The sequence below is a fragment of the Pelophylax lessonae genome (assembly GCF_965119305.1).
Source record: "Pelophylax lessonae genome assembly, chromosome: 12".
Classification (NCBI taxonomy): Eukaryota; Metazoa; Chordata; class Amphibia; order Anura; family Ranidae; genus Pelophylax; species Pelophylax lessonae.
The window spans coordinates 129,014,833-129,034,468 of NC_138779.1; the positions used below are offsets into that span (position 1 = coordinate 129,014,833).

General features: G+C 44.8%; 1 protein-coding gene across 2 annotated transcripts in view; it reads left to right on the forward strand.

The window, feature by feature from the left end:
- Positions 1-18,590, forward strand: part of ARCN1 (archain 1) — a 74,983-nt gene extending 56,393 nt beyond the window's left edge. For both annotated transcript variants that reach the window (XM_082273471.1, XM_082273470.1), the window contains 4 exons: positions 1,466-1,613; positions 11,417-11,525; positions 17,136-17,340; positions 17,914-18,590. In XM_082273471.1, the coding sequence (XP_082129597.1) occupies positions 1,466-1,613; positions 11,417-11,525; positions 17,136-17,340; positions 17,914-18,003 (552 nt within the window). In that variant the 3' untranslated portion in view covers positions 18,004-18,590. The remainder of the gene's footprint in view (positions 1-1,465; positions 1,614-11,416; positions 11,526-17,135; positions 17,341-17,913) is intronic.
- The last annotated feature ends 1,046 nt before the right edge of the window (positions 18,591-19,636 follow it).

Consider the following 19,636-nt stretch of genomic DNA (forward strand, 5'->3'; position numbering starts at 1 on the left):
ACTGAACCTATTCTCTCTAGAGAAGAGACGTTTGAGGGGGGATATGATATCAATGTACAAATGCTGTACTGGCGACCCTAGCATAAGGAACAAACTATTCAGAGTAAGGAAATACAATAAGACACGTGGCCACTCACTAAAACTAGAGGAAAGGCGGTTTAACCTTAAAATGCGTAAGGGGTTCTTCACTGTAAGGGCGGTAAGGATGTGGAATTCTCTTCCACAAGCAGTCGTATCAGCAGGGAGCATTGATGGTTTCAAAAACTATTAGATGGGCACCTTAAAGACCACAACATACAGGGGTATACAATGGAAGGTTAAAAGCAAACACACACACACATCATAGGTTGAACTGGATGGACTGATGTCTTTTTTTCAACCTCACTAACTATGTAACTATGTATGTAACAAGCCAGCTGGGAGACACACCAAACATGTGGAAGAAGGTGTTCTGGTCAGATGAAACCAAAATCGAACTTTTTGGCAACAATGCAAAACGTTATGTTTGGCGTAAAAGCAACACAGCTCATCACCCTGAACACACCATCCCCACTGTCAAACATGGTGGTGGCAGCATCATGGTTTGGGCCTGCTTTTCTTCAGCAGGGACAGGGAAGATGGTTAAAATTGATAGGAAGATGGATGGAGCCAAATACAGGACCATTCTGGAAGAAAACCTGATGGAGTCTGCAAAAGACCTGAGACTGGGACGGAGATTTGTCTTCCAACAAGACAATGATCCAAAACATAAAGCAAAATATACAATGGAATGGTTCACAAACCTATCCAGGTGTTAGAATGGCCAAGTCAAAGTCCAGACCTGAATCCAATCGAGAATCTGTGTAAAGAACTGAAAACTGCTGTTCACAAACGCTCTCCATCCAACCTCACTGAGCTCGAGCTGTTTTGCAAGGAGGAATGGGCAAAAATGTCAGTCTCTCGATGTGCAAAACTGATAGAGGCATACCCCAAGCGACTTACAGCTGTAATCGCAGCAAAAGGTGGCGCTACAAAGTGTATAACGTAAGGGGGCTGAATAATTTTGCACGCCCAATTTTTCTTTTTGTTTTTTATTTGTTAAAGTTTGAAAATATCCAATAAATTTCATTCCACTTCATGATTGTGTCCCACTTGTTGATTCTTCACAAAAAATTAGTTTTTTTATATTTGTATGTTTGAAGCCTGAAATGTGGCAAAAGGTTGAAAAGTTCAAGGGGGCCGAATACTTTTGCAAAGCACTGTGTGTGTATGTATGTATGTGTGTGTATGTGTATGTGTATATATATATATATATATATATATCTATATATATATATATATATATATATATATATATATATATATATATAGATATATATATATATATATATATATGTATATATGTGTATATATCTTCTTTTTTTTTTTTTTTTTTTTTTTTTTGGTTTTTAAAACACAGTTCACCCATTACTTATTTTTCCCATAGACCCACCCCAATGTGGACAAAAAACTTTTTACGTCAGATTCTGTTATTGGACTGAAAAACCCAGAGAAATCTTTCCCTCTTAATAATGATGTTGGAGTCTTAAAATGGCGACTGCAGTCAACAGATGAGGCCTCAATTCCTCTCACCAGTAAGATCGAAGAATTGTTTGTTTATGGATTATTTATAGATATGTTTTATTTATTTTAATTTTTTATTCCCACTATTTTGACAGAATTGTCTAATGCTAAAGTCCATAAGATTTAATTAACCACCTCAATACCGGCCCATAGTACATATACGTCCTGAGTTTAAAGCTAAATACCGGTGTTATGGCAGCAGATAGCTGCCATAACCCTGGTATTTTTTTAAACTGCAGGCGATCGGCTTACCGATAAGGGTGGTCCCAGCGGCGGATTCGCCGCGAGATCACCCTCCGGGATGGCGGAAGGGGTGCTCCCCCCCCCCCCCCCTCCCGCCGGCAGCGGGGAAAGCGATCGGGTCCCGGATCCTCAGACAGGATGTCGAGTGAGGGCAAGCTTGCCCTCACTCGACTCTATTGTCTTGGAGGACCGGAGCGACGGCAAACGTCGTTGCCGAGCAGCCGGCTTAAAGGTCCCTTTTTTTTTTTTTTCCTTTCTATGTTTATTAGTGTACTTGTGAGATCTGAGGACTTTCTGACCCCAGATCTCACAAAAAAAGAGGTCCTGTCGTGCCTATTTCTATTACAAGGAATGTTTACATTCCTTGTATTAGAAATAAAAATGATCAATTTTTTTTTTTTTTTTTTAAAACGGTGTAAAAATAAAAAATAATAAATAAAATAAATAGTAAAAAAAAAAGAAAAATTAAAGCGTCCTGTCCCCGTTAGCTCGCGCGCAGAAGCGAACGCACACGGAAACTCCGCCCACATATGTAAACGGTGTTCAAACCACACATGTGAGGTATCGCCGCGATCGTTAGAGCGAGAGCAATAATTTGAGCCCTAGACCTCCTCTGTAACTTTAAGATGGCAACCTGTAGAAATTTTTAAAGTGTCGCCTATGGGGATTTTTAAGTACCAAAGTTCGTCGCCATTCCGTGAGCGTGCGCAATTTTGAAGCATGACATGTTGGGTATCTATTTACTCGGCGTAACATTATCTTTCACATTATGGAAAAAAATTGGGCTAACTTTACTGGATTCTTATTTTTTAATTCAAAAAAGTAATTTTTTTCCAAAAAATTGCGTTTGGAAGACCGCTGCGCAAATACGGTGTGATAAAAAATATTACAATAATCTCCATTTTATTCTCTAGGGCAGTGTTGGCGAACCTTGGCACCCCAGATGTTGTGGAACTACATTTCCCATGATGCTAAACTACACTGCAGAGTGTATGAGCTTCATGGGAAAAGTAGTTCCAAAACATCTGGGGTGCCAATGTTCGCCATCACTGCTCTAGGGTCTCTGCTAAAAAAAAATATATAATGTTTGGGGGTTCTAAGTAGTTTTCTAGCAAAAACAACTGATTTTAGCTTATAAACACCAAATGTCAAAAATAGGCCTAGTAGGCAAGTGGTTAAAATCTGTATTTTTCCACAGTTTTTTTTTTTTTGTTCTGTGTGACAGTCTGCACAGATGTACAGACTTTTGAACTTGGAATCTAGCACGAGAACTTAACTGAAATAACAGTTTTGGTTGGACTGAACATAACTGTAATAGGAAGCCTCTCTGGCCAAAAGGGATTGTGCAGCAGCCAGCAAGGAGTGGATAATCTTTGACACTTCAGCATCAGGACGCGTCAAAGCTTTGCCTGTCAGAATGGCAGAGGATGGGAAAGTTTGGGAGGCTGCTACAGGTATATACATCATTCCCTAACAATTAAAGCCACACATGTAACGCCGTCACTTTGATCCAAGCATCGTTCTAACCACTGACTACATTGATGCATTCCATGGTGGTTGAGTTAAGACAAATGAGTTAACCTTGTGGCTATAAATGCTGGGGTATGTTCCTGACACTTATACAAGCAGCGTCCTAAGCTTTAATACCATTACAGAACAAGTCAAGTTGAAAGTGACTACCTAGATAATGGCTGCCTTCCCCAAGCCCTGCATACTCCAGGATAGACTAGGTAGTAAAACTGCAATGAGAACAGCATGCATCTTTAACCACTTCCGCTCTGGAAGGTTTACCCCCCTTCATGACCAGGCCATTTTTTACGATACTGCACTGTGTAACTTTAACTGACAGTTGCGCGGTCGTGCGACACTACCTAAATAAAATTGATGCCTTCTTTTGGTGGTATTTGATCACTTCTTTTTCTTTTTCTTTTTTTTTTTTTTTAACAAAAAAAGACAGACCATTTAAAAAAAAAAAAAACTGTTTCTCTAATAGTCTTTCAGGACAGCATCTGAGAGAGAGGCTCCTCCCACCTGAAACAGGAAACACAATAGTCCACCATTATAAAAATGTCAGTCACACCTGTGTGCCTCAGTTTGTGTTTCCTCCGGATCCACGGGAGCTGCAGATGTTTATTTTTTTTCTCCAGTCTCTGTGCTAATTGCAGGGGACTCCCTGACCAGCCTCCCATCTGCCCCTCCGGCCGACAGCCTCATCACAGAACAGCTCATCCACGCTGTTGGAGGAGCAAGATGGCGACGGGCGGCGTAATTGCCGGAGCCCCGTAGCACTTTCGGTGACTCCCTTCCGGTCCACAGCCATCTTGGTGAAGGCAGAAGCCCCAGAGCTGGATGACAGAGCGGGGCACTTTAGCTTTCGTCCTTTCCGGGTAGTGGTGCGATTTTTAAAGAATGGGGGGGGGGGGGGGCAGATGAACTCTCTTCCTTAAATCAACACACCAGGAAAGCAGATGGCAGTGCAGGTATGTCCACCGACCTGCATGAGTTCAGCTGGGGGTGGGGCTGGAGCTGCAGCAGGAAGCAGTTAAAAAGCCCCTAAGCAGGGTTTTTTTTTTTCTGAGGCTGACCTTGTCGGATGCTTCTCCACCCTGCCCTGCAGATCTTGTTTGTCAGGACAGCTCCAAGGTAAGCCAGAGCACTCTGGAGTTTCCTCCATCTTTACTTCACTACTGTTATATTTATGAATGGCAACCGCTTGTCCCACTGGGTCCTTTGTGCTTATTTACAGAAAAAGACCCCAGAAGAGAAAGGGGCAAAGACAATTAGCAAGGCATGCGCCTCTTGTGATCACAGGTTTCCTCCAGAATAGAGAAAAACATTATGCCGAAAATGTATCAACAAAATGGTGGCAAAGGAATCACAGGGGTTCCTTTTTTAAAGACACGTTCAACTCTTTAAAAAAGGTAATAAAAAGCACAATCGGGCCACTGCATTTGGCTATAGAAAAGCTGGAGGTTTCCAGCAAGTTCCAGCCACACCAGTACCCTGTCTTCCAGTAAGCCATCCATCCCCTCGTGCAGCTGGGAAGAGGTAGACCTAGCAGAGCAGGAAACCAATTCAGATAGCTCAGAATCCAAAGACTGTCTATGCTCAGACTCAGAAAATGAAGACCCAGCATCAGAAGGCACCCTTTTGGCCTTCGGAAGACACGGGACAGTTTGCTGAGAGCCATAGCTGATACACACTGGGCATCAAAGAGCAAAAAGTCGCAGAGCTTTCCTTACCCAATAAGATGTACAAAGGCTTACAACCGAAAAAAACAAAAACCTTTCCGGTACATGAGACTCTGAAAAACTTAGTCAAAGAATGGGAAGAGCAGAAAAGACGCTCTTCACACCAACTGCGATTAAGCGCAGATATCCTTTCGCAGGGGAGGATATGGAATCCTGGGCAAAATTCCCTAAAGCAGTGGTCCTCAACCCTGGTCCTCGGGGCCCACTAACAGGCCAGATTTTAAGTTTTCTCCTTGGGGAGCTGCAGACTAGAATACTGCAATCACTGAGCAGCAGATGAGATCACCTGTAATGTAATTTAGTTATCTTGCAAACCTGGCCTGTTAGTGGGCCCGAGGACCGGAGTTGAGGACCACTGCCCTAAAGTAGATGCCTCCCTAACCAGAGTCGCAAACAAATCTGACTTAGCCTTCGACGACTCCAGGACCCTCAGTGATCCCATGAATAAAAAGATGGAGGAACTGCTAAAGAGAGCTTGGGGAGAGCAGCAAATTTTAATCTGGCCATAGCCTACACTTGCACGGCTAGGATCTTGCTAGTCTGGCTAACTCAGCTGCAACCCTAAAAGATGAGTTAGGACCCTACCCACACTAACCAGAGCAGCAGCATTCCTCGCAGGTACTTTGGCCACTGGCCTAAATTATTTTGGCCAGGAGAGCCCTGTGGCTGAAGTCGTGGGGAGGAGACCTAGCTTCCAAAAATAGATTGTGTTTAATCCCCTTTACAGGCGCTTTACTGTTTGGACCGAACTTGGAAAAGGTCCTAGACAGAACTGTGGCCATAAAAAAAATGTTTACCTCAAACCAAAAAGGTGCACGGGAAAGCACCCTTTCATCAGTCTAGGAGATTTAATAAAGAAATGGGACCAAGGAAGCGCTGGACACAAAACAAAGACAAGGAAGACTTTATCCTTAAGCTTTCCATTCCAAGAAACAAAAAACAATGACAGTCTCCAGATGGGGGGGGGCAGAATGGCCACCTTTGCTCATCAGTGGAGGAAGATCACAAAAAAAGTATTTGTTTTTCGCACGATGGTACAAGGTTACTTTCGTTTTTCTACTCGTTCCCCCAACCAAGTACCTGGCGGTGACACTCCCGAAAGGCACAGACTACGCAGAGGCTTTTTTATCTGCACTAGAGAACCTACTAAAACAAAAAGTGATTTATCACGTACCACCGGAAGAAGAAAAAACAGGAGTTTATTCGCACAGCTCTACCTTTTCGGCATATTCACATGTGCCGATCTTAAAAAAAAAAAAAAAAAAAAAAAAAGCCAAGATTTGCAGTCCAAGGCCCAGGTACCACTCTACATATGCAGTACACAGCTCTACCTTTCGGCATCTCTTCAGCACCCAGGATTTTCTTGAAAATAATGGCAAAAGCCCTGAAAAACCTAAGGCAGCAAGGCATGTGTGGTGCCATAGCTAGACAATCTACTGTTCATTGCTGAATCAACAGACAGCTTTGAAGCCTGTCTGCACAAAAGCATTTCTTTCCTACAAAGCCTTGGATGGATTGTGAAGGAAGAAAAATCACAATTAACTCCAAGCCAGTGAGTCATATACTTGGGCTATATACTGGGTGCCAAAATAACAAAGATTCTCCTAACGAAGAAAAAGTTAGAGACAATCATGGAGGCGATAGTATCTCTGATAGGAGCCAAATTCATGACCATCAGGTGGGGCATGGCATTGTTGGGACTAATGACGTTCTCAATTCCGGCCATCACCTGGGCACAGCTCCATATGAGGCCTCTTCAAAATCACATCCTAGCCTGATAGGATGGCAACCCATCATCCCTAGAGACTAATATTTTGGTTCCCTGTTCAATCAAGAGTGCTGCAGTGGTGGCTCAATCCACTGATTTACCTCAAGAGATTCATGGGATGGGGAGTGCATATGGCGGATTGTTGCGTACAAAGAAAATGGAACCCCAATTGGTCTCACACATTCTTAAACATGAGCGAATTTAAAAGCCTTAGAGGGGGCGCTAAGAGCATTCCAACTGGCCATTTAGGACAAAGATGTCTGGATTCAGTCAGACAACACAACGGTGGCATACCTGAACAGATAAGGGGGAACAAAATCCAAAATCGACTCGTCTGAGTCTGACAGAAACTACAGTCTTGGGCCAAGACAAACATCAGATCCATCTCCGCCATACATCTGAAAGGAACCCGACAACATGCTGGCAGACTAAGTCGAAAAGCCATAAAGCAGACGGAATGGTCCTTAAATCAAGCAAACTTCTCGTGGATCACTCAAACCTGGGAGGGGGGGGGGGGGTACCCGAGGTGGATCTGTTTTACGTCAAAAATACGAAGCTCCCAAAATTCTTCTCCCTAAACCCCACAGATGGAAACATCGGTGTAGATGCTTTTAACCAAAATTGGGCATACCAGCTGTTATGCATTCCCTCCAACTGCCCTAATACCAAAGGTAGTACGAAAGATCAGGGAAGAAAGGTCAATAGTGATACTTATTGCACCCCATTGCCCCCAGAGACAATGGTTCAGTCACTTAAAGAATATCAGTGTTTTAACCAGATTTTACGCTTCTAGAGATGGCGGACCTCCGAATGCAGGGGCCAGTCAACCACCCGAACCACAAGGCCATGAAGCTCTCTGCCTGGTTCCTGAAAGGGTGCGGCTACTAAGTAAGGGTGTGTTGAACAAGGTGATGAAAACCATTTTAGCCAGCAGAAAACCTGTAACCAAAGCTATCTACGAGAGTGCGAAAAAAGTTTGTCTTCTGGTATGGGAGAAAAAGAGACCACTGACAAGTTGAATATTCTATCAATCTTAGATTTCTTACAGGAAGGATCGGACAAGAGCATTTCCCATAACATTTTGAAGGTCCAAGTGGTGGCCCTGTCTTCTTGCCTAGATATCAGGCTGGCAGAAGACCCCTCCCCCCCCCCCCCCCCCCATAAGATTCCTTCTCTCGTTAAACAGAGCCAGACCCATAAAGTTCACCAGAACCCTGACATGTGACCTCTCCAGGGTACTTAACCACCTCAATACTGGGCACTTAAACCCCCTTCCTTCCCAGACCAATTTTCAGCTTTTAGCGCTGTTGCATTTTGAATGACAATTGCACGGTCATGCAACACTGTACCTAAACCAAATTTGTGAAATTTTTTCCCCACAAATAGAGCTTTCTTTTGGTGGTATTTGATCACTGCCAGGTTTTTTCTTTTTTGGTGCACAAATAAAAGACCGAAAATTTTGAAAAAAAAAAAAAAAAGTTTTTTTGTTTAGGTTATAAAATTTTGTAAATAGATATGTTTTTTCCTGCACTGATGAGTACTGATGACGCTGCACTGACAGGCACTGATGGGGTGGCACTGATGGGGTGGCACTGATGGGGTGGCACTGATGGGGTGGCACTGATGGGGTGGCACTGATGGGGTGGCACTGATGGGGTGGCACTGATGGGGTGGCACTGATGGGGTGGCACTGATGGGGTGGCACTGATGGGGTGGCACTGATGGGGTGGCACTGATGGGGTGGCACTGATGGGGTGGCACTGATGGGGTGGCACTGATGGGGTGGCACTGATATGCGGCACTGATATGCGGCACTGATATGCGGCACTGATATGCGGCACTGATATGCGGCACTGATGGATAGCACTGATGGATAGCACTGATGGATAGCACTGATGGATAGCACTGATGGATAGCACTGATGGATAGCACTGATGGATAGCACTGATGGATAGCACTGATGGATAGCACTGATGGATAGCACTGATGGATAGCACTGATGGATAGCACTGATGGATAGCACTGATGGATAGCACTGATATGCAGCATTGGTGGGCACTGATGGGTGGCACTGATGGGTGGCACTGATGGGCGGCACTGGTGGGCAATAATGGGCACTGGTGGGCGGCACTGATGGCAATAATGGGCACTGGTGGGCAGCACTGATAGATGGCATTGGTGGGCAGCAGTGATAGGGGGGCACCACTGGCAGGCTCTCTGAGCCCTGTTTGCCATCCCTGGTGGCCATGGTGGGCATCCCTGGTGGTCATGGGTGGGCATCCCTGGTGGCTCTAGTGGCACCCCCTCCCCCCAGGGCTGCACTGGTAATCAATCATCTGATTACCAGCACAGACCCCCCCTGTGATAAGTGAGTAATTAGAAATCCTGATCACCCCAGCTGCAGAATCGATCCTCTTCTCTTCACTGACAGGATCTGTCAGGAGGAGAAGAGATCGAAGCCGTTACAATGGCTGTATTGACATTACATGACGGCTGTGATTGGACACAGCTGTCATGTGATCAGGAGGGCCAATCACAGGGCCCTCCTGCCGAGTCTTGTTGCTCTGTGTCCTAGGGACACAGGCACATCGAAATCGCGCCGCTGCGCATGCCCGCGGCAGCGCGATCTCTCTCCTTCTGAAGGACGTTCCGGAACTCCTGATCAGAAGGAGGAGACTCCCACCCGGCCGTATATTTACAATGGCCGGGTGGGAGGTGGTTAAAGGATTCCTCTCTATACCCTTTGAGCCATGGAAAGAATGCTCCGATAAATACCTTGCACTAAAAACAGTACTCCTAGTGGCATTTGTGTCAGCGAGGAGAGTCAGCAAAATACAGGCTCTATCTATGATAGAACCTTATTGTCTGATTCAGACTGATAAAATAATCCTCACCCCAGACCCAGCTTTTCTACCTAAAGCCTCTTTAACATTCTACAGAACACAGGATGTGAGTATCCCCTCCCTTCCAGGTTGGATGGATGGCAAGAAAAGAGATACATACAACTAGCTAGTTGTAAGGAAAATTCTAATAGCTTACCTTGAGAGGACTAAGGTTTGGCGAGAAACTACCACACTATTCGTTCTCCATGCAGGAGTCAACAAAGGGAAACGGGCTTTGAAAAGTTACGATAGCCAGATGGATAAAGCTTGCTTTTCAGACAGCCTACCAAGCACAAAACCTTGCCACACCGAGCGGAGTCAAAGCCCACTCGACAAGAGCTTGGACTTTCTCAAGCGCAGAAATGGCCAGGGCAACATCAGAGCAGATCTGCAGGGCAGTGACATGGTCAAGCTTCAATACCTTCACAAGGCATTACCGCATTGACCAGCTGTCCAGTCAGAACCAGACATTTGGTCGCAAGGTGCTCCAGACTTTATCCCTTCCCTAGTAAGTATTGCTTGATACATCCTCTCAGATGCTGCCCTGGAAGACGATTAGAGAAAACAAAGTTGGGTACCTGGTAACTTTTTTTTTTTTTTTTCCTAAGAAGTCTTTCAGAGCAGCACTTGTTCCTGCCCTAAATAACAATACAAAAGGGTTTTTCAGATTCAAAAGCTTACTGAGGGTTTCTTCGGTGCTTTACTATTACTGAGGCACACAGGTGTGACTGACCTTTTTATATTGGTGGACTATTGTGTGTCCTGTTTCAGGTGGGAGGAGCCTATCTCTCAGATGCTGCCCTGGAAGACTTCTTAGAAAGAGTTACCAGGTACCTAACTGTTTTGTTTGACTTTCTGCTCTAAAACATACTCAATAAAAAAATCTTGATTTCTTCATTAATTTAGGCCAATATGTGTTCAGCTACATGTTTTGGTAAAAAAAATCCCAATAAGCGTATATTGATTAGTTTGCGCAAAAGTTATAGCATCTACATACTATGGGATAGATTTATGGCATTTTTTTTTTTTTTTAACTAGTAATGGCGGCGATCAGATTTTTAGCGGGATTGCGGCAGATAAATCTTTTTAGGGACCAGTGCTAAAAAAAAAAAAAAAAAAAGCGGTCACTGTACTAATGACACTGGTTGGGAAGGGGTTAACATCAGGGGCAATGTAAAATGTGTTCCCTGGGAGTGCTTGCTACCTGGGGGCGCTTTGACTGGAGGAAGACAGAGACCTGTGTTCCTGCTTAGCAGAAACGCAGGATCTCCATCTTCCCCTCTGACAGAACGGCAACCTGCCTTGTTTGCATAGGCAGACTGTCGTTCTGCCTCTCTCTGGAATGATTGCCAGGTGCCAGCAAACATCTGGACCTGCTGATTGGTTCCCGCTGTGTCCAATCCAATTACAGCGGCGGGGGGGGGGGGGGGGGCGACAGAGGGGTCGACGGCAGCGGGCCCTAGACCCAGAACAAAAAAAGGTACAGGTAGGGGATTTCGCACTGAAGGTCCACCCGGCCGCAGTATATGCCAGTAGGTGGCCTGGAAGTGGTTAAAATTTTTTAAAAATAGGCGTTTTTACTCAAAAAACAAGTTTAAGCAGAATTCTATGCTGTTTGAATTTAACAAAATGTACCCGTTGTGTAAACACTTTTTTGCCTTTCTTACCAGTTAACTGTTGGCCTTCAGAAAGTGGAAGTGGTTGTGATGTAAATATAGAATATGAACTTCAGGAGGACAAGCTAGAACTGAACGATGTTGTCATTACAATCCCACTGCCGTAAGTGATATGAATATAGGTGCAATCTGTTCTACGAGGACTTAAAATAAGCTTGTCAAGTCCGCTGTTGATGTTGTGTGAAGTAAAAGGTGGTAACTGTGCTGCCCAGGGTAAAACCTTTAGTTCTGCCACAGCTAGTAGGATAGCTTTGAGGTACTTCCCAAATCTTTTGATAAAAATATGCAAATGCATTTAGTCTTAGAAGTTTCCAACATTGATGGCATAAAAAACATTATCATCTAGACCTATGTGACTAGCTGAACCAGTCTAACGTTTAAAATCTGTGGTTTTGAAAAAAGGGCAAGTGCATACCTGTCTGAGATGAATATCTGGAGTAAGGTAAGAAGGAAAAGAGACCAAATGCATGTTGTACATGGGATAGCTGAAGCTGGCCTAGGAAGTGCACAAACAGATCCCCACCCCTTTACACCACAGGCTCTGACATCACTATTGTAGTTCAGCTAAACTTTAGCATAGTTATGACTGCCCTCCAGTGGCTGCATGTTGAAAATGCAGAGATTGATATTAGTATATCTAAGCCTGAATTATGAGGTCTTAGGATGTCTTGTCATTAACTGTTTCCTGCACGGCCTATAGTTAAATGGCAGCTAAGCAAAAGCTCTCCGATCCTGGGTGGATGTCATGTGACCTCCTCCCAGCCACACACATTGCACATGCCATAGGGGCTGCGCTGTAGCGAAAAATGTCGCCAATGTGGATAACATATCTCTGTACGGGGGCTGGTGCCGGTACCATGTGATTGCTTTGATTGGTCACCGTGATCTATTGACAGTTGTACAGAATGAATGGCTTTCATTCTTAGGCATTTATTATGTTGAGATATATAGAGATGTATGTGTGTGTATGTGTAATATATATCAGCCCTCAAATTTTCCACTCGCCTACTCGCATTTTGCGAGTGGAAAATTATGTATGGCGAGCTACTGCCAGGGGAAGAGAGGAGAGGAAAGCCGCCGAAGGATTGGATAATGTCAGCGGCGGATCATCCCGCTCAGCTTTAATTGTAATGGCCGGGCGCTCGCCGACATACACAGTTCCGTCTCCTAGCGCGGCTTCTTTGATAGACAGAACACCTGGCCAACCAGGACGTGTTCTGTCTATCAAAGAAGCCGGGCTAGGAGGCGGGACTGTGTATGTCAGCGAGCGCCCGCCAATTACAATTAAAGCTGAGCGGGATGATCCGCCGCTCCGACATTATCCGGCCAGCAGGACTGATGGAGGGGTTCAAGCCCAAGTTGGAAAAATCTGCAGTACACCGGTACAAGGTAGGGTGGGATGGATGGAAGGATGGCTGCTCTGGCTGGGCGTCTGTGTCATGGGAGGTGGAGGGGCGCTGCCAGGAGTGTTTCTGTGACAGGAGAGAGCGGGATGCGCTCTCTCCGTCTTCTTGCCGGGCTTCACACACTCCTGTCAGATTGGGACTTCTCCCCTGAGTCAGAGTGGAGGTGGAGCGGAGCAGAAGACAATTAATTCCTAAAGCTTTGCACGGACAGCTCGGGAGAGATGCGGCTGCAGAAGGGGAAGAAGATTGCGGCTCAGGAATGACACTGCATGTCAGATCGGGACTATACAGAGTTTGTTATCCCCTGTCCTCCGAGTCAAAGCAAGCAATGTGGAAAGGGGGCGGGTAACAAACTCTGTATAGTCCCGATCTTACATGCAGTGTCCTTCCTGAGCTGCAATCTTCTTCCCCCTTCTGCTTCTGCAGCCGCATCTCTCCCGCCAGCTGTCCGTGCAAAGCTTTAGGAATAGGAATAGGCTTCTCCTCCGCTCCTCCTCCGCTCTGACATAAGAAGAGGAGGATCACAGAGCGATGCATCTGGTATCACAGGTGCTGTATCTGAGGTCTGTGACATGCTGGAGGAAAGGGTGAACTACACTGGGGTACAAATCTTATCCTGTCACCTCCCAAATTCCCATCTCAGCACAATCCCCCCCCCTCCCTCCTAGCACAACCCCCCCATCTCAGCACAGTCCCCCCCCCTCCTAGCACAACCCCCCCCCCCATCTCAGCACAGTCCCCCCCCCCTCCTAGCACAACCCCCCCCCATCTCAGCACAGTCCCCCCCCCCCCTCCTAGCACAACCCCCCCATCTCAGCACAGTCCCCCCCTCCTCCTAGCACAACCCCCCCATCTCAGCACAATCCCCCCATCTCAGCACAGTCCCTCCCCTCCTAGCACAACCCCCCCATCTCAGCACAATCCCCCCTCCTAGCACAACCCCCCCATCTCAGCACAGTCCCCCCCCCCCCCCTCTTAGCACAACCCCCCTCCCATATTGATCCCACCTAGAAGTAATCATCTTCTCCCCACCCCTCATGCTACAAATTCTCTTATTCCAACCCCCCTCCCCCCCAGGGACAATCCCCCAAAAAGTATTTGTACTAGGAGGGGTGGGGAGAAGATGATTACTTCTAAGTGGGATCGATATGGGGGGGGGGGGGAGCGGGGTTGTGCTGGGATGGGGAATTTGAGAGGTGACAATATAAGATTTCTTCTAGCAGGGGAATTGGGGGGGAGGGTGCTAGGAGGAGTGATTCGTGCTGGGGGGGTGAGGATTTGTGCCAGGAGTGGGGATTTGGGGATCGCCCTTATAGAGATTATTGGAATGGGGTGGGGGGGATGGATTTGTGCCAGAACAGGAAGTCTTGGGGCTGTTAAAAAGGGGTATTGGGGGGGGGGGGTTGTGCCAGTAGGAATAATGGGTGCTAGGGGGAAAATTTTGATGGGGGGAGGATTTGACGGGTAGGATTTGTTCTAGGAGGTGAAATTTGGGGGGGGGGGGTACTAGGATGGTGATGTGGGGGTTCCAGACCCTTGATGGGCACTGATTAGGCTGCACTGATGGGCACTGAAAACGTTGTTATTAATATTTATTTTTGTAACTTCTGCATTAATGCAAAAACATTTAACAGTATAATTTTATGGCGTGTTTAGGGGCGGGCAGGGTAGGAGTTGGGTGGGGCAACTGGTGGCGAGTAACCCTTAAGGCCTGGCTAGTAGCTCAGGACTTTAAATTTTGAGCCCTGATATAGATAGATATATATATATATATATATATATATATATATATATATATATATCTATATCTATATCTATATCTATATCTATATCTATCATTCTTAATCGGTATAGAATTGTGGATATTAAGTAGGATTACATATAACACAAATTATTTACTAAATCTTTTTGTCTGTGTGTGTGTGTCCAATTAGCTATTTTCCCTCCCCAGTGTCATGTGACTTGTTAGTGTTCCAAGGTCTCAGATGTGAATGGGGAGCTGGTGTGTTAAATTTGTTATCGCTCTCACTCTCTTACTGGTCACTGGAAGTTCAACAATGCACCATATGGCAATGAACTCTCTCAGGATCTGAAAATAGACTGTTCTATATAAATTAAGTAGTTGCTCTACATAAAGATGGCCTAGGCTATAAGAAGATTGCACAGGCCCTGAAACTGAGCTGCAGCACGGTGGCCAAGACCATACAGCAGTTTACCAGGACAGGTTCCACTCAGAACAGGCCTCGCCATGGTCGAAGTTGAGTGCACGTGCTCCGCGTCATATCCAAAGGTTGTCTTTGAGAAATAGACGTATGAGTGCTGCCAGCATTGCTCCAGAGGTGGAAGGGGTGGGGGGGTCAGCCTGTCGGTGCTCAAACCATTTACTGCATCAAATTTGGTTTGCATGGCTGTCATCCCAGAAGGAAGCCTCTGATAAAGATGATGCAAAAGAAAGCCCACAAACAGTTTTCTGAAGACAAGCAGACTAAGGACATTAATTACTAGAACCATGTCCTGTGGTCTGATGAGCCCAAGATAAAACTTATTTGGTTCAGATGGTGTCAAGTGTATGTGGCAGCAATCAGGTGAGGAGTACAAAGACAAGTGTGTCTTGCCTACAGTCAAGCATGGTGGTGTGGAGTGTCATGGCCTTGGGCTGTATGAGTGCTGCTGGCAATGGGGAGCTACAGCTTGAGGGAACCATGAATGCCAACATGTACTGTAACAAACTGAAGCAGAACACGATCCCCCTCCCTTCGTTGAGTGGGCCGCAGGGCAGTATTCCAACATAACGACCCCAAACACACCTCCAAGACGACCACTGCCTTGCTAAAGAAGCTGAGGATAAAGGTGATGGATTGCCCAAGCATGTCTCCAGACCTAAACCCTATTCGGCATCCTCAAACGGAAGGTGGAGTAGCGCAAGGTCTCTAACATCCACCAGCTCCATGATGTCATCATGGAGGAGTGGAAGTGGACTCCAGTGGCAACCTGTGAAGCTCTGGGGAACTCTATGCCCAAGAATGTTGAGACAGTGGTGGAATATAATGGTGGCCACACAAAATAATGACACTTTGGGCCCAGTTTGGACATTTTAACTTAGGGGGGTACTCATGTTTGTTGCCAGCGGTTTAGACATTAATGGCTGTGCGTTATTTTGATTGGACAGCAAATTTACACTGTTTTATAAGCTGTACAATCACTACTTTACATTGTAGAAAAGTGTAATTTCTTCGGTGTTGTCACATGAAAAGATATATTTCCAAAAATGTGAGGGGCGTACTCACTTTTGTGAGATTGTGTGTGTGTGTGCTAATTTTTGTGAGATTGTGTGTGTGTATGTGTAATAAATATATATATTAGGGATCGACCAATTATCGCCAAAGCCGATATATCGTGGGCCAACCTGTACTTTCCCTGATATATTGTAATCAGCCCCTGAGGTTACCGATATTGCCGATATTTCGGGAAAGTGATGTACCGGGGTGATGACTGCATCTAGAGGCATCACCCCGGTACTGGTGTCCATAGCTGACTGTCGGCTGTCTTGTAATGACAACCTAAGTGACTGAGAAGCCGCTCGGCTTTCATTACAAGGAGCGGGAGGAGACCCCCCCCCCCCCCTTCCCGCTGCCTTCCACAGCTCGCCCGGGTCTCCCGTTCCACCGGGAGACCCAGGCATCCTACCTGCAGGGCCCCACGAACACCCGATCAAAGCCGCATTTGGCTCTGATCGGGTCTCCATGTGAAAACCTGGAAGTGATTTCATGACATCACTTCTGGGTACTCTGCGCCAAATTCAAAAAATTGAAAACATTCAGAACAGCCAAACTTGGCGTTTTGAATGCTTTTAAGTGCAGAGGAGGGGTTTGAGGGTCTTTTTAGACCTCCAAATCCCTCCACAAGAGTACCTGTAAAAAATAGAAAAAATTTGAAATGTCTGAAAATATCTGGTACTGATACGCGATGACCAAAATATCTGTATCGGCAATAAAAAAACCATATTGGTCAATCACTAATATATTGTAATGAATTTTATTTAATTTCTTTTCCCCTAAAAGTGGCAAAATATTAAAACCAATCACAGTGATCAACACAACCGTACATGTACCGGCACTGGCCCAGTACAATGATCTGTCATCCGCTGTGTTCGGTGGATTCCTGTGGTGTAATCCTGGGAGGACGCCATATGACATCCACACAAATTAGGAGAGCTCTTGCTCTGCTGTCATTTGACAATAGGCCGCTCGGGAAGTAGTTAAAAATCCTCTATTTTAGAGATTTAATATTATCTTACTTTATTGCAGGTCAGGAGTTGGGGCTCCAGTGATTGGAGACATAGATGGAGACTACCACCATGACAGCCGAAGGAATATATTAGAGTGGACACTTCCTGTCATTGACAGCAAAAACAAAACTGGAAGTCTGGAATTCAGCATTGCTGGTCACCCTAATGATTTCTTCCCAGTATCAGTGTCTTTTGTGTCCAAGAAAAACTACTGCAGCATACAGGTAAGACTTCAGCATGCTGCTTTTATTTGCCACCATTTTTATTTATTCTTCTTGAAGACATTGTACTATATAGTGTGACACTGACCAGGATTTTTTACGGGTAAGTAAAGCTGTTTATTGGAGTACTCAAAGTCTGAAAAGGCAAATAGATTTACAAAATTGTCTCCTCGCCTTTGTGAAAAGTTTTTTCCCAAACATGACTGTATATTTTTCCATATATTTGCTATGTGATCGGCACATGGCCAGTCAGCACTGTCCAGACAAAGGGTCAGGGGTCATGCAGCCTCCTAGGACAGTCTGAGGAGAATGAAAACTCCTCCTACAAGCTTTAACCAATGCTTGACCGGACACTGATAGAAGTCACAAGACTGCTATATACTGCTGAAGAGAAAAAGTATTTAGCAGTTTAAATTTACTAAAATATTTGCATTTCCATGTTCTGTATACTGTGGGAGACCAGATATAGTAAATGCAGGGTCCTAGGTTTAGTAACCCTTTCAGATTTTCTATGGCTAATCAATGTTTTTTGCATCTTCGAAATTTTTTTAAACAATGTTACTTTTTATTTTTTAGGTAGCCAAAGTGACTCATGTGGATGGGAACAGTCCTGTGAGGTTCTCAACTGAGACGGCTTTCCTTGTGGACAAATATGAGATTCTGTAAGGATGGTGGTGTATTTTCCACAAATTATCTTCAAGATTCTGGATAGAAGCTTCTATAGGATTTTTCTGTATGTCCTGAAGGCGAGCAGAAATCCCAAATACGAACTATCCTGCAAATTCTGTGCACTCCTTTACCAGAGAAGGAGATCCAGAATTTTGTTATTTCTAATATTTTTATTCCTTACTTTAGGGCAATACATTTATGTTCTCTTTTTTGGCAAGAATGAAGACCATATTCCTGCAAGCACCCAAATATTGAGGGATGCTTCTGTTTCAAAGAAAGTAAATTTATGCACCTGTGTCCTGTTGTCAGCAACAAGCGTCTTTGTTTTCTGGAATATTTTTTTTCTTTTTTTTTATGCTTTAGCTTATTTTGATGGCAAATTTAGGAAGGATTTTTGCAGACAAAGGATGACATAGCCTACCAAATGATATAGGGATGGATAACCAAAGCAGGGACGAAGGAGGATTGGCAGGACATTTTTTTTTTTTTTTATTTGTAACCCTGTATAACTTCATAGAGAATATACACATTCCAAACCACATTGAAATACTGTTCTGTAATTAAATAAATGCGGTGAGATGGAATGTGTGTTGTGTTATTTTTATACCATGATCTCTGCCAAACATTGGTTATAAATTTGTTGTTCTAACTTTTTCTTAAAAAACAGTTTGTTGCAATGCTGTACTTTAATTTTAGCTTTTCAGGAAGTTTTGTTACTTAAGTACTGTTAAGTAGAAGCAAACCATAGTTTATTTAAATTTTCATTCATAGCTCAATCACACTAGATTCCTTGTCATGCATTTTGCTGTAACTTCCAGTCAATGAAAATGCATTGACGTGACAATCCATTGCTTTAATGAGCTGTTCACATGTTTTTGCACATACCCATGTTTTTGTGATGTAACACATGTATTTTATGTGTTAGAGCATTCTGACACTTTATTCATAGTGCGGTACTAACCTATCTAGCCCTGTAAAGAAGAAATTAGTATATATACCCTTTTTGAAGCCGACCTGATCTCCAGCGGCAGAAGCTCTGCACATGGCCGAAAACGGCTGTAAAATAAATTGGAAGTGATGTCACCCATAGACTTACTATGGGGCGTCCGTTTTCGACTGTGTCCTCTGCACCCGCCTCCACAGCGAAGCCACAGCTGACAGCTAAGCATGAGATCGGGTCAGATCGGCTTCAAAAAAGGGAAGTCTGCTGATTTCTCTTTCGTTCATTGATAGACACAGTTCCTGATTCTTTTTAACCATTGGGTTATACTGCCCCCTACAGGAGTTGGACACTTTCTGCCTAGTCAGGAGTAAGGACCTTGTTTCTTGCTGGGATCTCTGGTCCTGGCAATTTTTTAATTTTTAAATGGAATTTATTTCCTCTTTTTTTGTTCCTGTGAGAACTACATTCAAGTGCTGGACTGGCCGACAAACTGGATAATATAGATCCTTAGGGTCCCCCCAGTCTGGCCAGCGAGCACGTGAAGACCGCAGCGCCACACTGGACAGGGGCTGGCCTGTGAGTTGAACGTCTCACAAGGACGCATACGAGCTGGCTTCGGCCTGAGTCGCAGCGTTTCCTCCTGGCCGACAGCACCCACATTACAATGGAGCAGTGTCCTGTCAGGAG